The following is a 23501-nucleotide window of genomic DNA, read 5'->3' as shown; positions in this document are numbered from 1 at the left end:
CGACTATGAGAAATCTAAACTTTCCACCTGGCCCCAAAGGGCTTCTGTCCTTTGACTCTACTACCTTGGCCAGGTTAAGAGTAGCTTTACTGTTAGGATCTATCAGATTAGTGCTCTTGTTCCCCTACCCAAACCATGTTGAAATCCTGCTGGTACTTTTATGCCAAGTTCATTTTTCGCTGCATTCTTCAGTGCCCTAGCTGTTTTTGAAATATCTCAAATTTAAGTGGTACCGTTTAGGTCACAGTTTTGAGTTTATTCTCTGATATTAGTTATCATTATCATTACATTGTTTTTTGTGTCTAGTTAAAACTATAAGCTCCTGAAGACAACAAATTTAGCAACTATCATGGATATAGTAGAAAGTGAAGTAGAACTCATTGAGTTTATTTCAGTGCTGTTTATATGTAAGGAAATAGTTCTTGGATGTTAAGCCTTTAGCTACTAGTGAATGATACATCTGCTCAAAAGAAGGACCTGGTGGGCTGTTCTGGATGGTTTCCTTGAGATGGAATTGATTCGATGGGAACTCATTTGAGTATACCAGGAATATTGTTATTTATGTGTTTTCATTTAAATCTTTAAAGTGTAATTTTGGTCCTGTTGTGGCAAAGTTCTTTACCTAAGAATCACATTGCTGGTAAGTGGAGATGAGCCCACCTTGGCTACAGAATCTGAGCACCACATTGTAGTACAAATCTATTGGGTTTTTTTTTCCTTTATGCTCACATTTTATGATGAAAATGTTAAATATACTGAGAAGCTGAAAGAAAACAGTCAGTACTCATAAAACTGTGTTCTGGATTCTGTGATTAACATTTTTCTCTGTTGACTTATTCATATATTCTTATTTTGCCACATTTTGTCAATTGAACACACTTGTTTACCTCTTAATGTTAACATGTTACCAATAAGAGTTCAGGTTTTTAAAGGCAAAATTTATGACAATGATATTTATAAATCTCCATAATACTATTGAATGAGTTTATAAAAATGAATACACATTATATTCTAAATCTTTACCAAGATTTATCATGTTTGGCTGTAGTTCATGTATGTAAGCTATACACTTAACTCCCAAATTAGAACTTGAGGATTTTGTCTTTTGTTGGTTCTTTTAGTTTATTACACTGACCTTGAGGACAGGGCCATTTCTGCACCTCTTTTGCACAGAGAGCACACAGAGATGTGGTGACTTACAGACCTACTATAAATTCACCATTGTGGAATCACTAAGAGTTGTAGTCCCTTGACAGTACTTAACAACAGTAGCTTCACAGTTCTCACATCCTAAAGCAGTATATGATTAGACCCTTAATTGATAAAAATACCTTTAATATATTTCACATAATTTTCATGAATTTATCACTAGCTACTGTTAAATTGGATTCTGACTTAATTGTGATTCTATGCATATCAGAGCAAAATGCTGCCCAGTCCTGTGCCAACCACATGAGCCCTTCTAGATTGGACCTCTGTGATCCACATGGTTTGAATGGCTGATACTCAGTTATAGATTGTTAAGTCTTTTTTTTTTCAGTCTGTACATTGCACTGAGACCTCTTCTTTTCAGTAGTAAATCTCCAAACCTTTCCCCCAGTCTGTATGCTCCACTGAGACCCGTTCTTGCATAACAACACACAGATCTCCATTGACAGACAGGTAGTTGCTACTGTGCAGTTGGTGCATCGGCCAGCAATTGAAGTAAGTTTTATTGGTTCCCCTTATTTTATTAAGGATGGAGAAAGATGAGAATTCCACCACTGTCCCTAGTTTCATGAATTAAACTTTTAGTTTTCTAATAGGACCTGTTTTGTGCAAGTGACATAAAGAAGGCATGCTGCCTTTGAAACTCATTTGTGTATATGACTACCATATGAGACATTATTTAAGTGTTCTTCAGAATGGACTGGGAAAAAAATGTGGCTTCTCCAGCTATACTCATTCTCTTGGTGATCTCATCCATGCTCGTGACTTTAAATACCTCTGTATTCACTGATGATGATTTCTAAATTTGTTTCCAGCTTGGACCTTTCTCCTGATTACTTGTATATCCAATTCCCTACTTCTTATCTCTACTTGGATATCTAGTTAACATATCAAAAAATGGGATCTTAATCTTCACACCCCCCCCATCTCAGTCTGACATTTATAAAAAAGCTTGGAATTCAAATCATTAAAATGTTAGTGAAGAATAATGCAGCCTTTATTAAGTTTTAGCTAATAACTAAACCCCTTCCTAAGTTTAAACTGATTTGTATGTTGTTGTTTTTTAAAAGATTGATATAAAATATTTCATGGGAAGATATTCCAAATATTGATTATTATTTTGGAGACTAACAGGTTTGTGTATTAGATAGAAATGTTTTTGTTTACACAACTTTATTGTAATTTCTTATATAATTATTATAAGGTACTCTAATTTAGGGTGATATATTTGATTAGAATGTCAGGTAAGATTTTAGATAATTCCTTTATAGTCTATTCTTCATATTCCATTCTATGATTCACCTCTTATTGGAATATAAGCAAGCACAAATTGGATGTGTAGGTTATGATATGCATTTTAATGCCTTTTTGACAGTAGTGCTGCATCAAAAGGAAGAAAATATTTGACCACCTGCTCTTGGGTTTTCATACAGAGTACTTAATAGATAAATTTTAGTTTAGCAGTTTTAAAACATAATAAAATAGACTTTTGTTGGAAGTTGACTGCCAGTGTCAGGATGCCATTTTGCAAACTTTGGCCTAAAGTGATATGCGGGTGAAAAGAGGAAGTTGTAGGTGACTTTGGCACTGTCCCAGACACCTGCAGAACTGTACAGAGGTTGAGATTCCATTCTCTTTTTTTCTCACTGCTTTTTTTTTCCTCTTACACTCCAGGAAATATAGAAAGGTTGACCAGGAAGAAGCAGCACTGTCAAGTCATTCCTAAATACAATTCTTTATGTGTGATCCCTATGTGGCAGTTCTTGCATGGCATATTTCGAACACACTACTGTCCAGTTGGTGCTGACCGATAGTGACCCAACAGTGAGTTTGATATCAATTGAAATAGGAAGAGCTACTGGTAGATTTGAGCTGCTAGAGATGCACATCCTTTGGGTTAGCAGTGCACACACACACACACACACACACACACACACACACACGGCCTATATCATATTTAGTGCCTAATCACTTGGTTCAAATCCACCAGCTGCTGTGCAGCAGAAGGATTAGCAGTTTCCTTCTGTGCAATTTTCTGCCTCTGAAAGTCCCCCCGGAGGATCAATCAGAGGTCTGTTCCAACTCAGCAGCAAACAAGATGACATTTCTTAGGGAGCTCTGGTGACTTAGTGGTAAGAAGTTGTCTTGCCGGTACAAAGGTGTATAGTTTGAAGCCACCAACTGTTCTGTGGATAAACATTAGTAGTCAATTCTTGTTTGATGCACTGCATTTAAAAACCTGCTAGAGGATCAGCTATGAATCAGTTCAGAATCAGTGATACATTACAATTTTCTTGTACTTTTATCTCTTTGGAGCAGAAACTGAACATGTCTGTCATACTGTACTCATAGTGACCCTCTGAACAACAGTTCTGAATGCTGTCCTGTACTGTGTTACCCTCATCATCTCTAACATACTTGAGTCCATTGCTGTATCATCAGTTACCTACTAATCAAAAAGTTGGTGGTGTGAAGCCATTCAAGAGGCTCTGCAGAAGAAATATATATTACTAGAGTTTACATCTGCAACTTATATGGATTTACAATTCTTACAGCTTTTATATTATTCCATGCTGTGTGGATTTTATTTATGTTTAAGATACCTATGTCTTTAGAATATGCAGGGGACAACACTGTTTTCTAAATGTAGCTAAATCTATGCATATTCTATTGAGGTATGCCAGAGGAAATACATTCATTCTTGAGGGGGAGAGAAGAATGCCTCATGTTTCAAATCCTGACAAAACTAGAATAAAGTTTTAGATCATAGATGAGGGGACCTGAGGAAACATACATTTCTAAAATTTTTATAGCACAGTTCTTCGGTGCCCAAACACATTTTCTAGGCCCAGATAAAACAATGAGATAGCTACTTATATTAAAAATTCAGAGTGCTGAGAGTTTTATTTGATCAGAGAGCTAGAATGAAGTGTTGGCTTACCAAAAGGACCACAGGGACTTTTAAATGCTTTAGAATCCTGGTCTTTTATACATGAAGGCAAAATGAATACACATTGTTTTATGCTTGAATTTATACAAAGGCAAATAAAGACTAAGAAGACCGTTTATATGAATGATAGTATGTTTAATTGTATTTCCCAGATTGTCTGGCTCAGTTTGTGGCTAATGGGGGCTGAGTTTGGTGGAATTTGATGAGTATTGTTTGGAGTACAGATGTTTCTTAGAAGGTGAGTGCTCAGCAATAACTGAATGTATTGAAATGATTGTCCATCAGTAAGATGCGTTTCTTTGGAGTTTTGAGGGCCAAAAGGAGAAGCTGGTGTTTGGCAAGCTTGTGTGCTGGGCAACAGAGCAAACACAGGATCATGAATGTGGGAAAGTAGAGAAGAGTTGTGTAGAGGAAAGTGTTTTTCTTACCATATAAGCTGGAGCATGATCTTGAAAAGAGAATGCCAAGAATGACGTTCTTGACATTAAAAAAAAAATGAGCTGTCAGATATGCAATTTCAGATAAGATTGATTTCAGACAAGTTAATTTTGAGCAGCCTTTTATTTAAGAGAAATTTTGGTAATATGGAGGATCACTATCTAGCTATCACAGAACATACTCTCTTGTGTGCACTGCACTGATGGGATAGCCTCATGTTTTTCAGTTTTCTTGCTTTCCGTGCCTACATCCCTCAATAATTCTGGCAAGTCTGCCTGGGAACCAAATCTGCCACAGTTAGATGGGCTCCTTCCTAAATTAGATGTGGTAGACTTGAATCACATTTTTTTCCTTAGCTGCAGATGAACATCATCATCATCATAATAATAATCCTTAATTTGCACCCATGTATTTTGTCCTAAAATTTAGTTGTTAGAAGTTAAAACATCAATGAGAGTAAAAAAATTTCTTTGGAAAATGTCATCAGTTTTTGCTAGTGAGTAGATGTGTTGGCATATATCATTTTAATATATAAGAAAAAAAGAGATCACTGGGTTTTAAATGACTACCTTACCCAGAAATGATACTATAATTTGAGAGTCTAAACTTTTAGAAATTTAGCCTTGATTTATAGAGATAAAATCTTTGTCTAGTATTTGAATAAATTTTGTAAAGCAGATTATTTGATTCTGAGATACTATGGTTAGTATTAGAGGAAAAAAGTATATCCATGCTCTTGAAGCTTATAAAATATCTGGCTAATAGTCTTCATTAGATTTATTGTACATGGACTTGATGAGGGAAGAAAGACTAGAAAGTAAGGAGGTTTGGGGAGTAATATATGGATGAAACATATATTTATTGTCATTTCATTTTCTGCTCTCATGATCTCAACTAATTTTCCACATACTGTTACTTAAAATTAGTATGCATTAACTAAGCTTTGGATTTTTGTAGGTTGTTCTCAGGACTTTTATGTGTACATGGAAAGGAGTTACCTTACAACCCCCAGAAGGTTAATCCACTAGCTGCTTTGCTGGGAGAAAGATAGGCTCTGCAGTTTTCTGCCTGTGAAAACCCGCTGGAGGGCCTGCTATGACTTGATGCCCATTTGATGATAATATAACCGTAGTGGTTGTTACTGCTGTTAATTCTGTTTTAGGCACATGGTCGAGCCTCTTCACAGCTTGCTCCTGATGAAATTTAGTTGATTTTTATAATGACCTAGAATGAATTTTAAATTTCAAACGGATATATTTTTTATGGCTATGAATTTAAAATTTTGGTACGCACATACTGCACAGCTATGTTTCTTAAAATTTGCTCTTTGTTAAGGAATTGGTACTCAAAGATTCTTACCAAAGAGAATATTTATGATTATTTTCAGCACATATAGAGATGATGCATGAAACATACTTCTGCTCATTCATGATGTTGTGGAAGATAATTTAATTATGAGATTATTTCTAGTTTAAAAGATGTGTGGTGGTGCTGTTAGTTGTTGTCAAGTCAGTTCCAACTAACAAAACCCTTTGTATGCAAAGTAGTACTGCTTTGTAAATTTTTTAGAACTGAGTTTTTTGGGGAACAAAATGCCTGGCTTGTGTTACATGGAATCTCTGAGGGGCTTTGAACTGGAATCCTTTCAGTCTGTACTACAGCTGTTATCTGTATGTGCTACACAGGGACTCCTGAATATTGTAATAACTCATTTTGGTTCCCAGGAAAATGATAACAGAAACCATGAACTGCTCTTCAAAGAGAGTACACATTCATTTCGTTAGCATGCAACATTTTTCTTATGAATTAACCGTAATTAATGGCCATGAATGTTATCTTGTGTGGGCTTCTTACCTTTAGAATATATCAGGAGTTGCCATGAAGAACAAGTCTTCCTGTCCTCTAAAATCTCCTTGGAGATCCTTACAGTTAGGTTTATTTTTCATTGTTCTTATTATTGGCTCCATTATAGAAATAATTCACAGATTTTTGCACCTATATGTGTCTCTTATTCCAAATAAGCCAGTGTACTCCATTTTATCAGATGATAACTGTTAATTCTTTGTCTTGACCACCTGGAAGATCAGGACAAAATTTTTGAATAGTAGAAATCACTGTTTCATTGCTCTGTTAGGGCTTCCTAACCCTTTTATGTGAGTTATCACAACCCTTTAGATCTTTGAATTCACATATAATGTCAGATTGTAATTATCATTTTATGAGGTTCTTGTCTTCTCTTGGCACATACTATGAACCTTTGGGTTTAAGAATCTCTTTAATAGTTTTACATCCTTATTTTAATTACTGTTCAAAACTTATTGATCCTAAAGAAACAGGATGTATGTAAATAACCTTTTTTCTCAGAAATTTTGGGATGCACTTGTCTTTCATGATTTGGGGGAGCTATAAAACACATTCATTGTGCGTGAGTTGAATCCAACTCATGACAGCTCCTTGCGTAGATAAGCTCCATAGTGTTTTCTTTATGAAAACAGATCACCAGACCTCCCCTCCATTACACAGGTAGGTAAGTTAGCGCTGCTGAGCTTGTCCAGACAGCACACTTTTAAGTTTGTAGTCAGAGTCAATTCTCCGCCATAGGTAATGTTTTTCTTCATCCAAGGGGGGGTAAATATATATTTAGTTTTTACTTTCATGCTGATGAAATAAAGGTGGGTCATGGCTGTGTGTCTTTTATCTGATGATTTTTCCAGAAAAAAGGCAACTTAGAAATTATATGATATTTTAAAAATTTTGTTTTTTTAAATACATGTACCAACTTTTGACTGTTGACTGAAAGGCTAGCCATTTGAATCCACCTAGTAGTGGCTCTACTCGATGACACTTACGTGGTGGCCTACTCCATAGGCTCTGCAAACTCAAAGACAATTCAAATCCACCAGCAGATCTGAGGTGAAAGCAATGGGTAGTCTTTTCCTATGCAGTTTATAGCCTTGGAAACCTAATGATTGGAGGGACAGCGAGTCAGATTGACGTGAGGGCAATGAGTTTTGAATTTAAGTTGTTCCCTGGAGAAAGATCTGCCTCCATAAAAATGATGACTAAGAAAGCCAGATAGGGTAGTTCTGCTCTGTTACCTAAATCACTTTGAGTTGAGGTTGAGTCAGCAATTCCAGCAGTGACAGAGATGGAGTTTTTGTGCTCTTAAGCACAATTAGAAATGCATATTGAGTAAAGTTAATGTTTTATGATATTTTTAAAATATTTCTTTCCTATGGTTATTTGGTCTCTTGAAGAACAGTATAAAGATAGACTTTGCGTATTTTCTCTGAGGCTGTAGTGAAAATTCTGGTGCTCAAGTGAGGAGTAATAAGCCTCCTTGGGGTAAGCAGAATATTGACTGACTCTTCTCTGTTTTGATGCATTTCTTTCAGTGGCCATTAGTCTTTGCTCTCATTTCCACATGTAGAAAGATGACTTATTTGATTTCTGGGCTTTCTGAGATAGTATACTGTGCTGTACTTGATTTTAGAGATTTGCTTTTCCAGTGCCTCCTTTAAAAAGGGAGAATGATGAGCAAGGTTCAAGGTTCTAACCTTTAAGAGTGTTCTGAAGACATTGACTACTGAGGAGGAAGGTGAAACTCATGCTAAGGAGAGTTACCTCGGATAGCTGTGATTTTTATCTCTTTGTCCATTTTCTTTCTGTAAAAATTTATAGTATATTTTGTTTTTCTAAGAAAAACTTGAGTACCCAGCTAGTTAGCTGTTTGGGAGTGAGGCACAAATACCTTAAACAAATCTTGAAAAAAAAAAATACAAGTTTGAGTGAGAACCTCAGAGTGCTGTAGCATACAGGCAAAATGAATTAAAATAACTGCGAAAGAAGTAAAATGTAGCTTTACATGGGATTTTAAAGATTAAAATATATGATAATTATTTGTGAATAAATTTTACCTTATAAAGTATATGAATTCCTTTTATGCAATTTAAAATTAACACAGTGCACTCAAGTGCATTGAAGGTAAAATTGTGTGTTGTGCTTCCTGTCTCTGCACTAGTAACTACTGAGTTTCCTGCTGTCAGAACTCTGTCTCTTGTAACTTTTTTGTCCAGTATTACTTCTTCCCACCTGTCATGTGTTGCTGCATCACTACAGTGCAGGGGGTGTGGGTTGGGGGAATGGCAAAAGTGTCTGTCCCCTACAACCATCTGGGCGGGTGTAGGATGTTGTCTCAGGTTATCTGTGCCAAAAGAAAGACACTAGCTATACATCTTGTCTTCCATGCTCCCTTCCATATATGCTGAGCTGGCGTTTGAGGTAAAGTGGGCCAGATAGGGATCCGTAATGTCCCTAACATGGTCAAAACCATACTCTCTTCCTCCCCCAGATGTTGTACAAGGTGCTGCTGAGAGTTATCCTAACTGATAAGGTAGGGGCCAAGTTGCTGTTAGCTGTAGGTACCAGCAATTGGATTCCTTTTTAAATTTTCCCAGACAATGGTGGCTGTCCACCTTGGAGTGGAATGATAGTCACCCTAGACCCTGTGAGTCTCAGGGCCACCTGTTTGTCTCTTTGCTAAGGAGTATGATTTTGATGACAGCCGCTTACAGAAAAATGGTTATTTCATTGAATCGGTGATTTTCTTGGTGTATACACCTTATTTCCTTCTCGTTTTTGCCTCTTTCTGAATGAAGACAAGATAATACCTGTCCTTTTTAATAACACATTTGGCATTGTCGAGCAACATGGTATCAAACGATTATTCACTTAAGTTTCTACATCTATTACAAATGGCTTTTTAAAGTTCACATGTCAAAATCTATAGGCTACCAAGGAAAAAGTTTAAAATAAAACCCATTCAATTTTTACAGTATACACAATTTTAATAACAAAACTTTCCTGTACACTGCACTTTGTTGCCTTTCCCCTCCCTCATTTCCCCCATATAATAGTATCTTCTCCCCTGCCCCAACTCACCTGCCCACCTCCCACCAAAAATGGCTCTTGAAGGTAACTGAACACGATGTGTTTGGATTAGAGTTGGAGTCTCCAGGCTCCATGTTGATAGGAAGATTCATCAAATGTTCCATGTATAGGTTGATGGTTTTTTGGTTTGTTTATTTGTTTGTTTTTGTTTTTTAAATCACCAAGAAATAAACGGTCAGTTGAAAGAATAGAAGTTCCAAATATTTGCATCCGCAGGATAAACAATCCTTTTGAATTTGTTTTTTACTTTATTCAAGTAATGTGAGTTTTCCCCAAGTTAGGTAGTGAAATACTTATCTTGTGGTTGGTCCTATTAACTTTTACCTATTGCCTATTAACTTTGCCTTTCTAGCTGAAGGATTCTAACCAATTAAATGTGAAAGGTATGTTCCAAAGCATGTCACTGTCTCTTATCATGTAAGTCTGCTGTTAAAAATATTCTTTAAAAAATTTTGTATTGGAATCTATACTTCAATGTGAGAAAATAGGGTATTTATAACATCCCCCTCCAATAGCTGTCTATAGGAAATATGCATTAAGAAAATATGACTATTTAAAATTTTAGAATTCAGGCATAGTGCTATATAGGGCTTATTTTTATTGGAAAGCTTCTAGTAACTAGCATTTGAATAAGCAGATGGATTTTAATAATTAGTGGTATTGGAGAGTTCAGTCACTTCCCTTCATTGAATTGGTACAGAAATTAACTTAGGCGCATTAAGAAATTACATGTGTTAGTGCAGATTTTTGGCTTAAAAAATTAGTGTCTTTGCATTTTTATGTTGGCAGTGGGTATTCTCAGAGTTGTGTGTGGATTTGCAAAATTTACCAGCCCACATTTCAAAAAGGTGATTGAAATCTCTGGCAAGCTACAGAAATAAATCTTAAGTGATTCCAAACTAGCTCTTGGTTGCTGGGTGGGTACAGTATTATAGCCTTTATTTGCTTTTACCTTTCATTTATTTCCAGAAAGATTAAATTGTGTGTTTTTTTTTTCTGGTTCTTGTTTAAATCAGGACTTTTCTCGAACCTCAAAAACTAATGACTAAAGAGAAAAAAGGTATTGAGGAGGGGGGGTGGGGGTAGGAAAGAGAAGAGGATAAATCCTATTTAAAAAGATAAAATGAAAGCCTGAACACTGTGTTAACAGGATCTGCAGTGTTGCCGTGATGTTCCATCCTAGCCAGTTGGTAAAGAGAGCACAGATGCCTAACAGTCTCATCTTCAAACTTGTGCTGATACTGAAACACAGACCAAAATTAAATGGAATCCTGCCTTCTGTAGGCAATAGAATAGGGGAAGTTTACTTTGTAAATGTAAAGGGAAAATACCTATTTGGCACTATTACTCATTTCCAAAGGTTATTATTACAAAAAAGAGGGGGTGGGGGGGGGGGTGGGGGTGGTGGGAAGTCTGTTGTTTTTCAAGGGAAAATGTGCCTTGGTTATGCTCTTCTCCTGACAGTAATAAATAGCAGGCTTTTCCATATACATTTAGGATTTTGCCATTTGGTGGTCCACTTAACCGATTTTATTCATTAGGGTTAATGTGGGGATTCCTAGCCCACATGTCTCACCGTTCCAGCTTACAGTTTGATTAATTTTTATAGTGGTTGAAATAATGGAACATATCTTTCGTAATTGGTGAAATGTTTTATGCTTAAACCACAGTTGTGTTTGACTAAGTTGTCCTCTAATAAATGGCTTGGTAAGTTTTAGCTCTCGAGCTCTTATTTTCAGGGACTTCTGCTCTAGCCCTTCAGTGGAGAGGCAGTGAGCTGCAATCTATCTCGTTATGTCTGCTTCTGTGGCTGCCCAGGCAAGCCCAAAGGGCCTGGTTTAACAAGAAGTGAAATGCTCTCTGTTCAAAATCAGCTGAACTGGGCAGAGGCTTCGTTAGAGTGATCTTTCTACCTTAAACAATTCAGAGAGCATATTTTTACCATGATTTGAGACCTTTTCTTGCATCTTGTTGGGGTGTATTTTTTTTGAGATATAGGCATTAACTCTTGGCAGTATTAACGGTGAGAAACACTCATTAAATGATAAGGAAGGGTTAAATGATGGTCATTATTCAGTTCAAACATGGGAAGAAAGAGTGTCTTGAGTGAAGAGTATCTTATGAATTTAGGAAAAGATTGCTTTCTTTTTTATGGTAGTACTTTTTTCTTATGGATTTGTGCCCCCCTCTCGTAAGATAAATGGCAGTTGTAAACATGTTCATCTAAAATCAGGCCTGTGCCCTGATTTTGCTTCTGTACATATGTATCATTGTTTATGGAAGAAACTCAGTGTGAATTTGTAACTTCCATCTAAACCCTAAATATATCTGCATTTCTCCACAGAAATCATAAGTGAAGAAATGAAATACTTATTCTTTCTGCTTGAAAATATGGTACCATTATCATTTGTTAGTTATGGGATGTTTATATTAACACTACAGAAACCTCTTTCCCTTTTCAGTTTATGTGCTGTTGCCCTGTTAATATAGATTGTGCAGTCACCTGGTTGCCTCACTCTCTTTTTATTTCACTTAATCTGCTTCTCTAAGAAACAGATTTTAAAATACAGCCCTTCCTATTTATCGTGTTACCCCTCACCACCTTCAGGATAACTGCTGTGTGGCTGTATATGCATGTAGATAGAGTGTTCTACCCATGAGTTCACCTCAGTAGTGTGCCAATCCCTTCTTAGAAGGAACTGTTCTCACAATATAGATGGTATGTGTATTAAAAGGTCAAAGTTTAGCATATTCTATTTTAAAATGTGATTTTTCAGTCATATCTTTATAATACCTTCCAACAAGAATCAGTGTTAAGCCTGTTGCTAGCTAGTTATTTAATTCTACTCCTTGAGGTTTGAAATTTTGGGAAAGAGAAAAAGATTTAAATCTTTTTTGCAAAGTAATCTCTGATGATGATTATTGAGAGACTGTGTGTGTGTGTACGTACACATGCACATACATGTACATACAAGTATGTTTGCCAAACTGGAGGGAACATACCATAGAGAATTGACTCAATTTCTCTCTTTCATCTGTAATAGTTTTAAAATATTTAAAAATATAAATGTAAATACAGAATTTAGTAAATTAGTAAAATGACCATTTACACTAGTTTAAAATAATAATCTAAATGCCACACAAATCAATATGTCCATTATAAATCAAAGTAGATGTATGATAAAAAGTCAGTGTAATTATTTGGTATTGATTTCATTGTGATGGGACTTTTTCACAAACACTTGGATTCATTGTTTAATTATATTAAGGAGTCACTCAGTTTATTAGAATTATGTGAAAGATTCTGATTTCATGATGTAGACTTTGATAATATCTGATAACCCAGGCCAAAACTTGGGAAGAAGCGTGTGTAATATTTAACAGATTTCAACATTTGTGAAATTCTACTTCTCATCCTGGCAGTAGATTGTTGATTTGAATTACTACCAAATTATCATAACAGAACTTTGATAAGTCTCTGTTTTAAGCAGCAATCCTGTTATATATGGAAATAGAGAGCAATGATCAAATAAGTATTGATCTCCCCCTATTTTTTTCTGCTCAGTAACTTCTTTCCATACTGTTTTCAGTTGGAAAAAAAAAACGTAGCTTATGGAGACCTTAGTGTAAATATTTATACATGATAGTATATAATTACATACATGAAACATCTTATTTTGAAGTGAGCATTTTCGGCTTTCCAGTAGAAGTGCAAATTAATGTGAGCATTGCTTTTTTTAACACTTAAAATATGGTTTTGTTTTAAAAAAAATTTAAAATACTTAAAACACTTCCAAAACTAAGTCTCCACTTGGTTTGGAAAATTAGGCTTAATGTCACCATTTGTAAAAATTAGATATGTATTTAGCCCCTACTATGTAAAATATCTTACTTATCTGATGTGATTTTTGATGTCAGATGGATATTATACTTCACATTCTTTGTATGGCAGCTGCTGACACTTGCACTGTCCATAACCGTTAATGATGATGAAGGGTCCTTCATGGGTGGGTTCATATTCATTATACGGTCCTTGGTCTGACATGTTTGACATATGGAGTCGTGTTTGGGATCGGAGCTGCCTGTGGTTCTGAATCATTGAGCACTGCCTAATTCTTCTTAAAGTGGGAGGGCAGCACTTCCTGGAGATGAACACTATAAAAATAATAAAAAAGAAAGAAAACAATAAAGCCATTGTTCCAGTAATAACCCTTTGAGTGAAAATGGCATTGTCTGGTTCAGGAAAGTGTTCCTCTGTAGTAACTGCTATGCCTGCAGTTGTTGGGATTTCTTTGTCTCCCACATGGTAACTTGATGAGCTTATTCTTTTTGTATATTCAGTGGTTGGATCTCTATAAGTTGTAGCCATGGCAGTTACAGTGGTTGACAGATTCCAGCAGAGCTGAAAACCATGGACTGCGTCTAGAATATCCTCTCCTTGGGTGTGGTCAGGACTGTGGCATAGGATGGAATGCTCCCACCGACCTTGGAAACTGCCCAGCCAAGAGGCCAACGCACATATTCGGGGGCTGCATTCCCACAGATTGCCAGAGAGGCCAACAGTCGTCAGAGATCTCAGGGAGTTTAAAATCTTAGAATCAAGGCTGCTTAACTTGTTGTTATCCAGTAGGAGTATTTTAAGGTTAGGCATAGTTTCAAACACTGTCAAGTCAATTGCTTTGATTTCATTTCCAGTCAAGTCTAGCTTTTCTAAAGTGCCCCAGGTCCACTCCATTCCACACGTCAAGTTGCTAATTTTGTTCCATTGTAAGAAGAGCATGTGCAGACTGCTTAGCCGGAGGAAATGAGCAAAATTAATCTTCGTCAGCTGGTTGTGCTCCAGGTGAAGCTCTCTCAGTTTGATTAATCCTGCAAATCCATTGCGAGCCAAACTTCGCAAACGGTTTGTGCTCAAATCCAGAAACTCCAGACTACGACAGTCCCAGAACAGGCGTACTGGTATAGTCCGCAGGGAGTTGGACCGTAAGTGCAAGGTCTGCAGCTTCCGGAGGCCGTAGAAAAGCTCTGGGTGCAGAGATGACAGCTGATTAAAAGACAAGTCCAAATTTTGCAGGTTAATTAGTTGGGTAAAAGTTGTGTTTGGCAAATAAAATATTTTGTTGGAGCTTAAGATTAACTCCTTAAGTTTGTATAGTCCTTGAAAAGCATCTTCTTTTACTGTTGAAATTTGATTGTGGTCTAAGTGAAGCCAGGTAAGTTGACTGAAGCTGGCAAATTGATCCCTTTCAAGCTCCGTGATGTGATTGTGCCTCAGAGACAGGCCCAGAGAGCCCTTGTCTGTGGTGTTTGGCACTGAGTGGAAGCCCTGAGAGTCGCAGTAGAAGAGCAGCTTCTCGCAGCGGCATTTGGGTGGACACGCCATACCCAGGGCAGGCAGCATTTTTAAAACCATACTCATTGCATATATTGCTGCCAGCATAGGGGCCCCTAATGGCCACTTGAAATGTAAGCCTGCAGAATATAATTTAAGGAAACAAGAAGATAGGATATTTTTCAGCAGATCATATGGGCTATTGAGAAAAAAAACAACAAAAACCAAAAAACCACACAACAACAACAACAAAAAAACCCCCAACAAACAACATAACATCATGGCGAGAGATTTCCTTGCATATAACTTTTTTTTTTATTTGCTGCAGAAGAACTAACCTTATTTGTATAACCAGACAAAAGTTAAACATCATTTAAAAATAAAACATGTCCCTGCCATGAGCATTCTATGCTTTCATATAAACCTCAAAATTTAAAAAACCCAAACAAACCAGAAAAAAAGAAATGTAACAGTGATTTCACTCCTAAAATGTGAATTCAGTGGCTCATTTTAAAAACATGATTCCTTGCTGTCTGTATAAGACATAAGAAGGCATGGACTTACCCATTCTTCTGAGCACATTGGAGGCTGCATTCAGTCGTGGTTCTTAGACTCAGCGCAGTGAGTCCGTATAAGGCTCTAACGTGCAGGAGCCTTTCAGCAGTTTCCTGTTTTCTGTGTGCCAGGCTCTGTGTAAAAAATTTAATCCACCAGGGTGAGTTGTTTGTATTTTCTTTAGGATATTCCTCTAAAAAGCCGTTGGCTTTCTTTTTTGTGACCACTCTGATCCTCTGAATCAGTTTGAATTATAAGTTATTTCCTTCTTCTCCAACTGCTCAGCTGGTTAATCAGAGCTCCAGTCTCTTCCTTTCTGCAGCCGTTAGTTTGCTTGGTCTTAACTTGTTGATGGCAGATGGGCGGCTTGTTGCAGAGAAGAGCTCCTGGAGCAGCATGAGTGCATTTACTGAAAAGCTTTTCCGAGAAACGGCACAAGAATGGATTTGCTTATGTGCTGCGACCACACAGAACTGTATATAGGCTGACGTCACCGGGTGACGTGTCTTTTGTTTGGGTTTTCCAGAAGCTTTACTGTTATAAAGCACCGTGCTTTTTAACAGTGTTGGGGTTATTGCAAGACCCCTTGATTAAAATAAAGCAAGAAAGAAAAACTCCTGACTTAAAAGCATGGTATATCTTCTGAGTAGGAAGCAGCAATGATATTGTAATAAAGGCTGCATTCAGGAAGACCCATCTGAACAGTGAGTTGGGTTAACAGAGTGATGATTTTTTAATGCTTGCAAGAGCCAGTGTTAGACTGCCGATTCTGCATAGAGAGATCATCTAACTGGGAAGGAGCCTGCACGATTTATGAAGTGCTGATTTAACACCATACTATATGCAAGACAGTGGCCACTGCTCTGGCAGTTTGGGGAGCTGCTACTTAACCGTCTTGCTGTCATGTTTGGTTAAAATAGAAGTATGACTGATTTGCTTTAGATGTATTCGTAAGCTAGCTAAGTAGGCTTGGCTTAAAAATCATAAACCAAATGAAAAAGGATGCCTGTCTACGCACCCACCTCTTAAAAGAGAAAAGCTTCCAAAACAAAGGATTTGATTATTCTGAAAAATCTCATGAGAATGCTAATTAAAGAGACTTCTTTTGCTCCTGTTTTATAACATTTTTAAATCACAATCCTGGTTGGAAAATAATGGTGATTTGATCTTTGATGTTCTTTTACAAGAAAAAGGTAGAGTGATACGGTCATTTTAATGTTGCATACCTTAAGTGCTGGCACTGGAACAGAAGTGTTATAAGACAAGTGATACAGTGTGGCTGGATTTTAACATGCTTCTTTGCATTTACCTCAATTTCATCTTTTCTTTAAACCAAAAAAACCTTTGCTGCCTGTGAATTGAGGCTGTGACACTCAAACAATAGAGCATTTGCACACTTAATATTGACACATAGGAACTTATTGGTGTCTCATGCTAACTGTTGTTGGAATCACTCTAGTGAATATAAAAGGTCATTTCTATTTCCTTAAAGGGATTTTTGTTGTGGCTCCTTTTACTTGACCTCATCTAGCTTTTCTCTGTTAAACAGTGTTATTACTATTTATACCTGGCTATGAATTTATAGCTCCTGGTTTAGTGTTATGTGAAAGAGATTTCTAGTTTGAGTCATTGTCATGTTTTCAGTCTTGGTGAAGGTAAAGCATCTTCCAAATACACCTGGCTGTACTGATTTAACCCTGTACCAGTTTTCCATATCACTGACACTTAGCCTCAGTAAATCTTTCTTAGCTGTAGAGGCACAATCCTTCAGTGTGTATCCTGTGAAGCACAGCCAAAGTGCTCCTTAGAAGCAAAAATTGGGAGACTTGAACTTACATGTTTCAGAGATGTTATCAGGAGGGGTCAGTATTTAGACAATAACTTGATGAGGGTCAGGGAAGGAGAAGAGGACATTTAATGAGATGGCTTGACATAGTGACTAGAACAGTGAAGAATGGCACATGATCAGGCAGAGTTTCGATTTATTGTATATGGGGTGTTTATGAATTGGAAACAACTTGACAGTACTTAACAACACTAGCATCTGTGAAATGAGGGCATCCTTGCACAGTTGTCTTCTAAGGACTTCACCCCTTTGGACAGATCTAAGAAGTCAATATCATAAGGCCTTTTCTTTTTGTGTGGGACTAGAAGACTCCACTCCGAGGTCCCTTCATTAAGGAACCCATGTAAAGGTGCTGTCAGCTGGCAAAAATGCAAATTTGACAGATTGAGTTGTCATTGACCTAGGCTCCAGCTTGTGATAAGAAGTGTAAGAATTTTATTGGAGAAAAATACAGAAATAGGCCTGGAGTGTTTTCAGACCATATGTTGTTATGTGCCATTGAGTCCCTTGCGACTCATAGCGACCCTATGTATAACTGCCCTAAACTCTGTTCTGTCCTGTGCCAATCTCATCCCGATTACCCTAGTCACCGAATCAGTCCATCTCCTAGAGGGCCTTCTCCTCCTGCGCCTGTCCTCCACCCTCCCAAGCATGCTGTCCTTCTCCAAGGACTGGTCTTTCCTCACAACATGACCACAGTATGTCAGATGAAGTCTCAGAATCCTTGCCTCCAATAAGCAGTCCAGTTTAATCCTCTCCAGGATAAATCTGTGTTTTTTAGCAGTCCATGGTACCCTCAATACTCTTGTCCAACAAAGCTCAAAGGCATCAATTCTCCTTCTGTCCTCCCTAGTCATTGTCCAACTCTCTGATGCATAACAAGTGGTTGCAAAGACCATGGCCTGTATCTGATGCACCTTAATCTCCAGAGAGACACCATTGCTTTTCAGTACTTTATAGAGGTCCCTAACAGCCGACTTTCCCATTGCAATACGTCTTTTAATTTCCTGGCTGCTGGTGCCAAAAGTGTTGATCCAAGCAGATTAAATCTGTGAACAATGTCAATCTCTTCACCATCCATCCTGATGCTGCCAATTGTCTTTGTTTTCTTGACATTGAGCCTCAGTCCATATTGAAGGCTGTAGTCCTAGACCCCCTGCAGCAAGCAGGGTTGTGTCATCTGCATAACGCAGATTGTTGATAGATTTTCCACCAATCCTGATGCTTGCCGCATTTCTCCTCATAGAGCCCAGCCTACTGGATGATCTGTTCTGCATACAGGTTCAAAAGGTATGGAGATAGGACACATCCCTGGCGTACACCCTTCCCAATTTTGAACCATGCAGTATTTCCTTGCTCTGTTCTGACTACTGCCTCTTGGTCCAAGTATAGGTTTCGCATTAGCACGATCAAGTGTTCTGGGATTCCCATTCTTCTCAGAGTCAGCCACAGTTTGTTATGGTCCACACAGTCAAATGTCTTTGCATAATCAATGAAGCACAGATAGACATTCCTCTGGTACTTCCTTCTTTCAGACCATATAGCAGGTCTAATAATACCTGTAAAAAGAGATGGGTGGGATTGGGGAAAGATTAGGTAGGTAGAGTCTAATAGTGAAGCCTAGAATTCTAAGGCAGTTGCTGCTAGATCCAAGGAGAATTCCCTTGCTAATATTTCTTGGAAATACTACTATAATACATTGTTTAGAATTAAGAAAGGTATGTTTCAGGGTTGTATTCTTTTTCCATATTCAAGGAGCTGGACTCTGAAAAAGGATGGTAACATTAGAATTGGAGGCAGACTCATCAATAACCTTCGTTATGCAGATGACACAACCTTGTTCACTGAAAGTGAGGAGAGCTTGAAGCACTCGCTGCAGAAAGTCAAATCAAAGAGCTGGACATTGACTAAGGATGATAGAAGAAGAATCGATGCCCTTGAGTTGTGGTGCTGGAGGAGTATTGGACATACCATGGACTGCCAAGAGAACAAATAGGTCTGTCCTAGAGAGGGTGAGATCAAGCTGCTCCTTGGAGGCAAGGAGTTTGAAGCTCTGTCTTATGTTTTGGATATGTTGTCCGGAGAGAACAGTCCTTGAAGAAGGACATCATGCTTGGAAAGGTGAAGGGACACTGTAAGAAAGGAAGATCATGGATAAAATAGATTGACTCAGTAAGCTAATGGGGGTAGGTTTGTCAGAGACAGTGAGATTGGCTCAGTATAAATGCAGGGTTCAGAGCTATTGTATGCAGGGTCACTGTCACAGAGGATTTGATGGCAAATAACAATAGCCACATAGTCTTTAATAAGTATTGCATCTCAACATCAAGAAAACAAAAAATTCTCACCACTAGAACCAATAGGCAGAATCGTGATGGGTGGACAAAAGATTGAAATAGTCAACGACTTCATCTTACTTGGATCCACAGTGAATACTTGTTACCAGCAGCCAGGAGATCAGGAGACATATTGCACTGAGGAAGTCTGCAGCCAGGGACCTCTCTAAATTATTGCAGAGCGGTGGTGTTAGTTTGAGGACTAAGTTGTGCCTTTTTCAAGCCATGGTCTTTTTAGTCACTTGTTATGCATCTGAGAGCTGGATAGTGAATGAGGAAGACAGAAGAATTGATGCTCCTGAACTGTCGTGTTGAAGAGTACTGAATACTCCATGGACTGCCAAAGGAACAAATAGATATGTCTTAGAGAAAGTGCAACCAGAGTGCTCCTCGGCAGCAAGAATAGTGAAGCTTCTTCTCACCTTCTTGGGACATGTTACTAGGAGAAAGTTACTCCTTGGAGAGGGATATCCTGTTTAGAAAGGTGGAGGGATGGTGAAGGGGAGGAAGACTCTCAACCAGTTGAAGTGATACAGTGACTCAACAGTGGGCTCCAGTGTGTCAGAGATTATGAGCGTGGTGCAAGAATAGGACAGGGTTCAGATAGGTTGTTCAAGGGTATGCTCTGAATTGTACTCAATTTGATGGCATTTAACAACAGCAACATTTCTTGTGTCTGCAAGAATAAGGCTGCATTGGTACTCTTACTGTGTTCTACTTTCTGGTCAGTGTAGGAAAAGAAAGATGTCCTGTTGTAGATTTCAAGGATATTGTTTTCCTTATTTCTTATTTCCAACGTGCAGAAAAATTTTGTTACCTATGCTGTCTATAAGTTTATAGGTCTGTTTAGATTCTTATAGACTGCAAGTCAGTGCTTTAGAACACTCTTCTACAGGAACTCCCCCCGCTTAAAAAAAAAAATAAAAACGCAGCTTGACTTTTTCCTCTCTGCAAAGGAAAAAAGAAAAGCTTAGGATATGGTATATGCCATTGTTAAAGCCACCTATCCTTGGATTTTAAAAAACTTTTGCCATATAGGAAGAACTAGATTAAGTTCATCCCTCAAGTAACAATTTTAGTTCCATGTGGGAAGAAGCTTTTGATTCAATTGGATTAGAGCAACTATGCTTAGGAATGAGCACTCTAATTAAGAAGGAGAAGTAGTTCCATCCTCTTAAGACTCTTGGTTTCTTTCTACTTTCTTGTTTGCTTGGCATACCTCTTACATCCTAACAAATTGAAACTACTTAAATCATATTACTCCAGTACGATTATAACAAATTTGTGGGCAAGGAAAATTGCCCAGAGAAGAGCAGATGCAATTGAGCGTAATTTCTTGATGTATTTCTTAATGCCTTCTGTATCACAGCACCCAGAGGGCAGAGTTCCAGCCACTTTTCTCACCTGCCCTTTCTTTGGGTTCAGAAAGTATACAGACCATAGAATCAAGGAAGATATGTTTGCCTTAATATACTTCCTGTTGATAGAATTTTATATCACTGTTTACTCTTTACCTTTCTTTTATAAAAAGTAATGAACAGAATCTCTTGTTCTTTCTGAACTTTTTTCTTGGTTTCATTTTTTAGAGCAGCTTTGGTTTGCATCTATATGTATGTGAGAGTGAGTGTGTGTGTGTGTGTGTGTGTGTGTGTGTGTGTGTGTGTGTGTGTGTCTACGTATATGTACATGTACCATTGAGTTAGAAGCGACTCATAGCTGACCCTTCCTTGAGTTTTCAGAGGCTAAATCACAGGAGAAGTGATTGCCCGTCTTTCTCCCTCTAGCAACTGGTAGATTCAAACCAAAGGCTTTTGGATTGAGACTATAGTTCCATGCACTTCACTCTTCCTGCACTCATGCATGCTCACTCTGTTTGTCTCTCTCCTTCTTTTCCTACGTATATGACTTAAAGTGGCAGTTGCTGTTGTTGTTGTTATGTGCCGTCGAGTCGCCTGCGACTCATAGCGACCCTATGTACAACAGCCCTAAACTCCGCTCTGTCCTGTGCCAATTGCACTGTCTCTGACACTCCCATCCCAATTATCCCAGTCACTGAATCAATCCACCTCATAGAGGGCCTTCCTCTCCTGCGCCGTCCCTCCACCCTCCCAAGCATGATGTCCCTCTCCAAGGACCGGTCTCTCCTCACTACATGTCCAAAATAAGTTAGACGGAGCCTCAGAATCCTTGCCTCCAAGGAGCCACCCGGTTTAACCCTCTCCAGGACAAATCTATTTGTTTTCCTAGCAGTCCATGGTATTCTCAGTACTCTTCTCCAGCACCACGGCTCAAAGGCATCAGTTCTCCTTCTATCCTCCTTGGTCATTGTCCAACTCTCTGATGCATAACAGGTGATTGCGAAGACTATGGCCTGTATCAGACGCACCTTAGTCTCCAGAGAGACACCACTGCTCTTCAGTACTTTGGAGAGGTCCCTAACAGCAGACTTTCCCATGGCAATGCGCCTTTTAATTTCCTGGCTGCTGGTGCCAAGACTGTTAACTATGGAGCCAAGCAAACTAAAGCTGTGTACAATCTCAATCTCTTCACCATCCATCCTGATGCTGCCGATTGGTCCAGTGGTGAGAATCTTTGTCTTCTTGACATTGAGCCTCAATCCATATTGTAGGCTGCAGTCCTTGACACTCTGCAGCAGGTGCTTCAGGTCCTCCTCAGTTTCAGCAAGCAGGGTTGTGTCATCCGCATAACGCAGATCGTTGATAAATCGTCCACCAATCTTGACCCCACATTTCTCCTCAGAGATAATCTGTTTCATTTTTCACTGCCTTATCAATAAGGATGAAGAGAAATATCTGCCTCCCCTGTTTAAATGGCTTTAAGCAAATTCTGTGAGTCAGATGGCAGAATTGCAGAATTTAGGTGAAAGTAGTTGTCTGCATTCATCTGCATTAAGAGTTTACATTTACTATTTACTATTGATTAGGAAGAATTACTTTCCCCACTTGAAGAAACAGATACACAGACATAACAACTTCCATTGTGGTAGGGAGGTAGTTTGATAAGTTATTATATGCTCAAAGTCTTTACCACTTCTAATATTTTCATTCTTTGGCATCAGGTGCTACACAGAAGTGTTCTTGAAAAGTTTGTTAAAATAAACCTTGTATCAGTCTTCATTGCTACTTGTAGAATCTTGACACATTTATCCAAAACTGGACAGCACCTGTAGGGTAGAGAGCCTAGATTTTGGGAGTCTTTGACAACCACATACTTGTATTATAGTATATAGTTTCATTAGTCTTTTTACAGTATATAGTTTCACTAGTCTTTTTAATTGTTCACTGCTTGCAAGCATGTATGTATCTGAAAACAAAGATACAACTATTTGTTTAAATTTTTTGTATGCTATTTAAAAAAAAACCACCAAAAAACCAAACAAAAACAACACAACCAAAGGCAAGCAGTTTGAACCCCACCCCTGCTCCTTAAGAGAAAGGTGGGTCATTTTCTCCCTGTGCAGTTTGCTGGCGGATTAATTGTGAGTGGGTTAGTTACTATGTGATGGCAATGAGAAAGAAAGAGGTTTTTAAAATAGGAGAAAGTCACTGGGTCTTGTCCCTATACAAGGTCAGTTTTCGTCATGTTGAAGGCTGGCTAAAGTGGTAGTTGGTAGTCTCAGATAAAGCCAACAGATCTGAGAACATTTCATAGTCTAGACACTGGGAGCCTTGGTGCAAACACAGTCAACACTATTGAGTGTAAATAAATAATTGTGTTACTGGGAATCTTTTTAAAATCTGTTCACAGCAGGCTTCCAGGACCCCCATCCTTGTCTGATAGCATATCCCCATCACTATACTTCTTTGAATTTTATTTGTTATCTTTTGTGCCTTGTCAGGATCCTTGCCTAGTACAGGTGGTAAA

At 38.1% G+C, this 23501-nt stretch overlaps 2 protein-coding genes across 4 annotated transcripts in view; one reads left to right on the top strand and one right to left on the bottom strand.

The window, feature by feature from the left end:
- CTNNA1 (catenin (cadherin-associated protein), alpha 1, 102kDa) overlaps positions 1-23501 on the top strand; it is a 218346-nt gene that overhangs the window by 108145 nt on the left and 86700 nt on the right. The window lies entirely within an intron of this gene.
- On the bottom strand, positions 12093-15880 carry LRRTM2 (leucine rich repeat transmembrane neuronal 2). The gene is made up of 2 exons (XM_006891181.1): positions 15444-15880; positions 12093-15019 (listed from the first exon to the last, which is right to left on the bottom strand). The coding sequence occupies exons 1-2, from the start codon at positions 15445-15447 to the stop codon at positions 13473-13475; spliced, it is 1551 nt and encodes a 516-aa protein (XP_006891243.1). The 5' UTR covers positions 15448-15880; the 3' UTR covers positions 12093-13472.

This window comes from Elephantulus edwardii, unplaced genomic scaffold, assembly GCF_000299155.1.
Source record: "Elephantulus edwardii isolate Elephantulus edwardi_28Jun2011 unplaced genomic scaffold, EleEdw1.0 scaffold00095, whole genome shotgun sequence".
Taxonomy (NCBI): Eukaryota; Metazoa; Chordata; class Mammalia; order Macroscelidea; family Macroscelididae; genus Elephantulus; species Elephantulus edwardii.
This window is presented reverse-complemented; position numbering and strand designations above follow the sequence as displayed.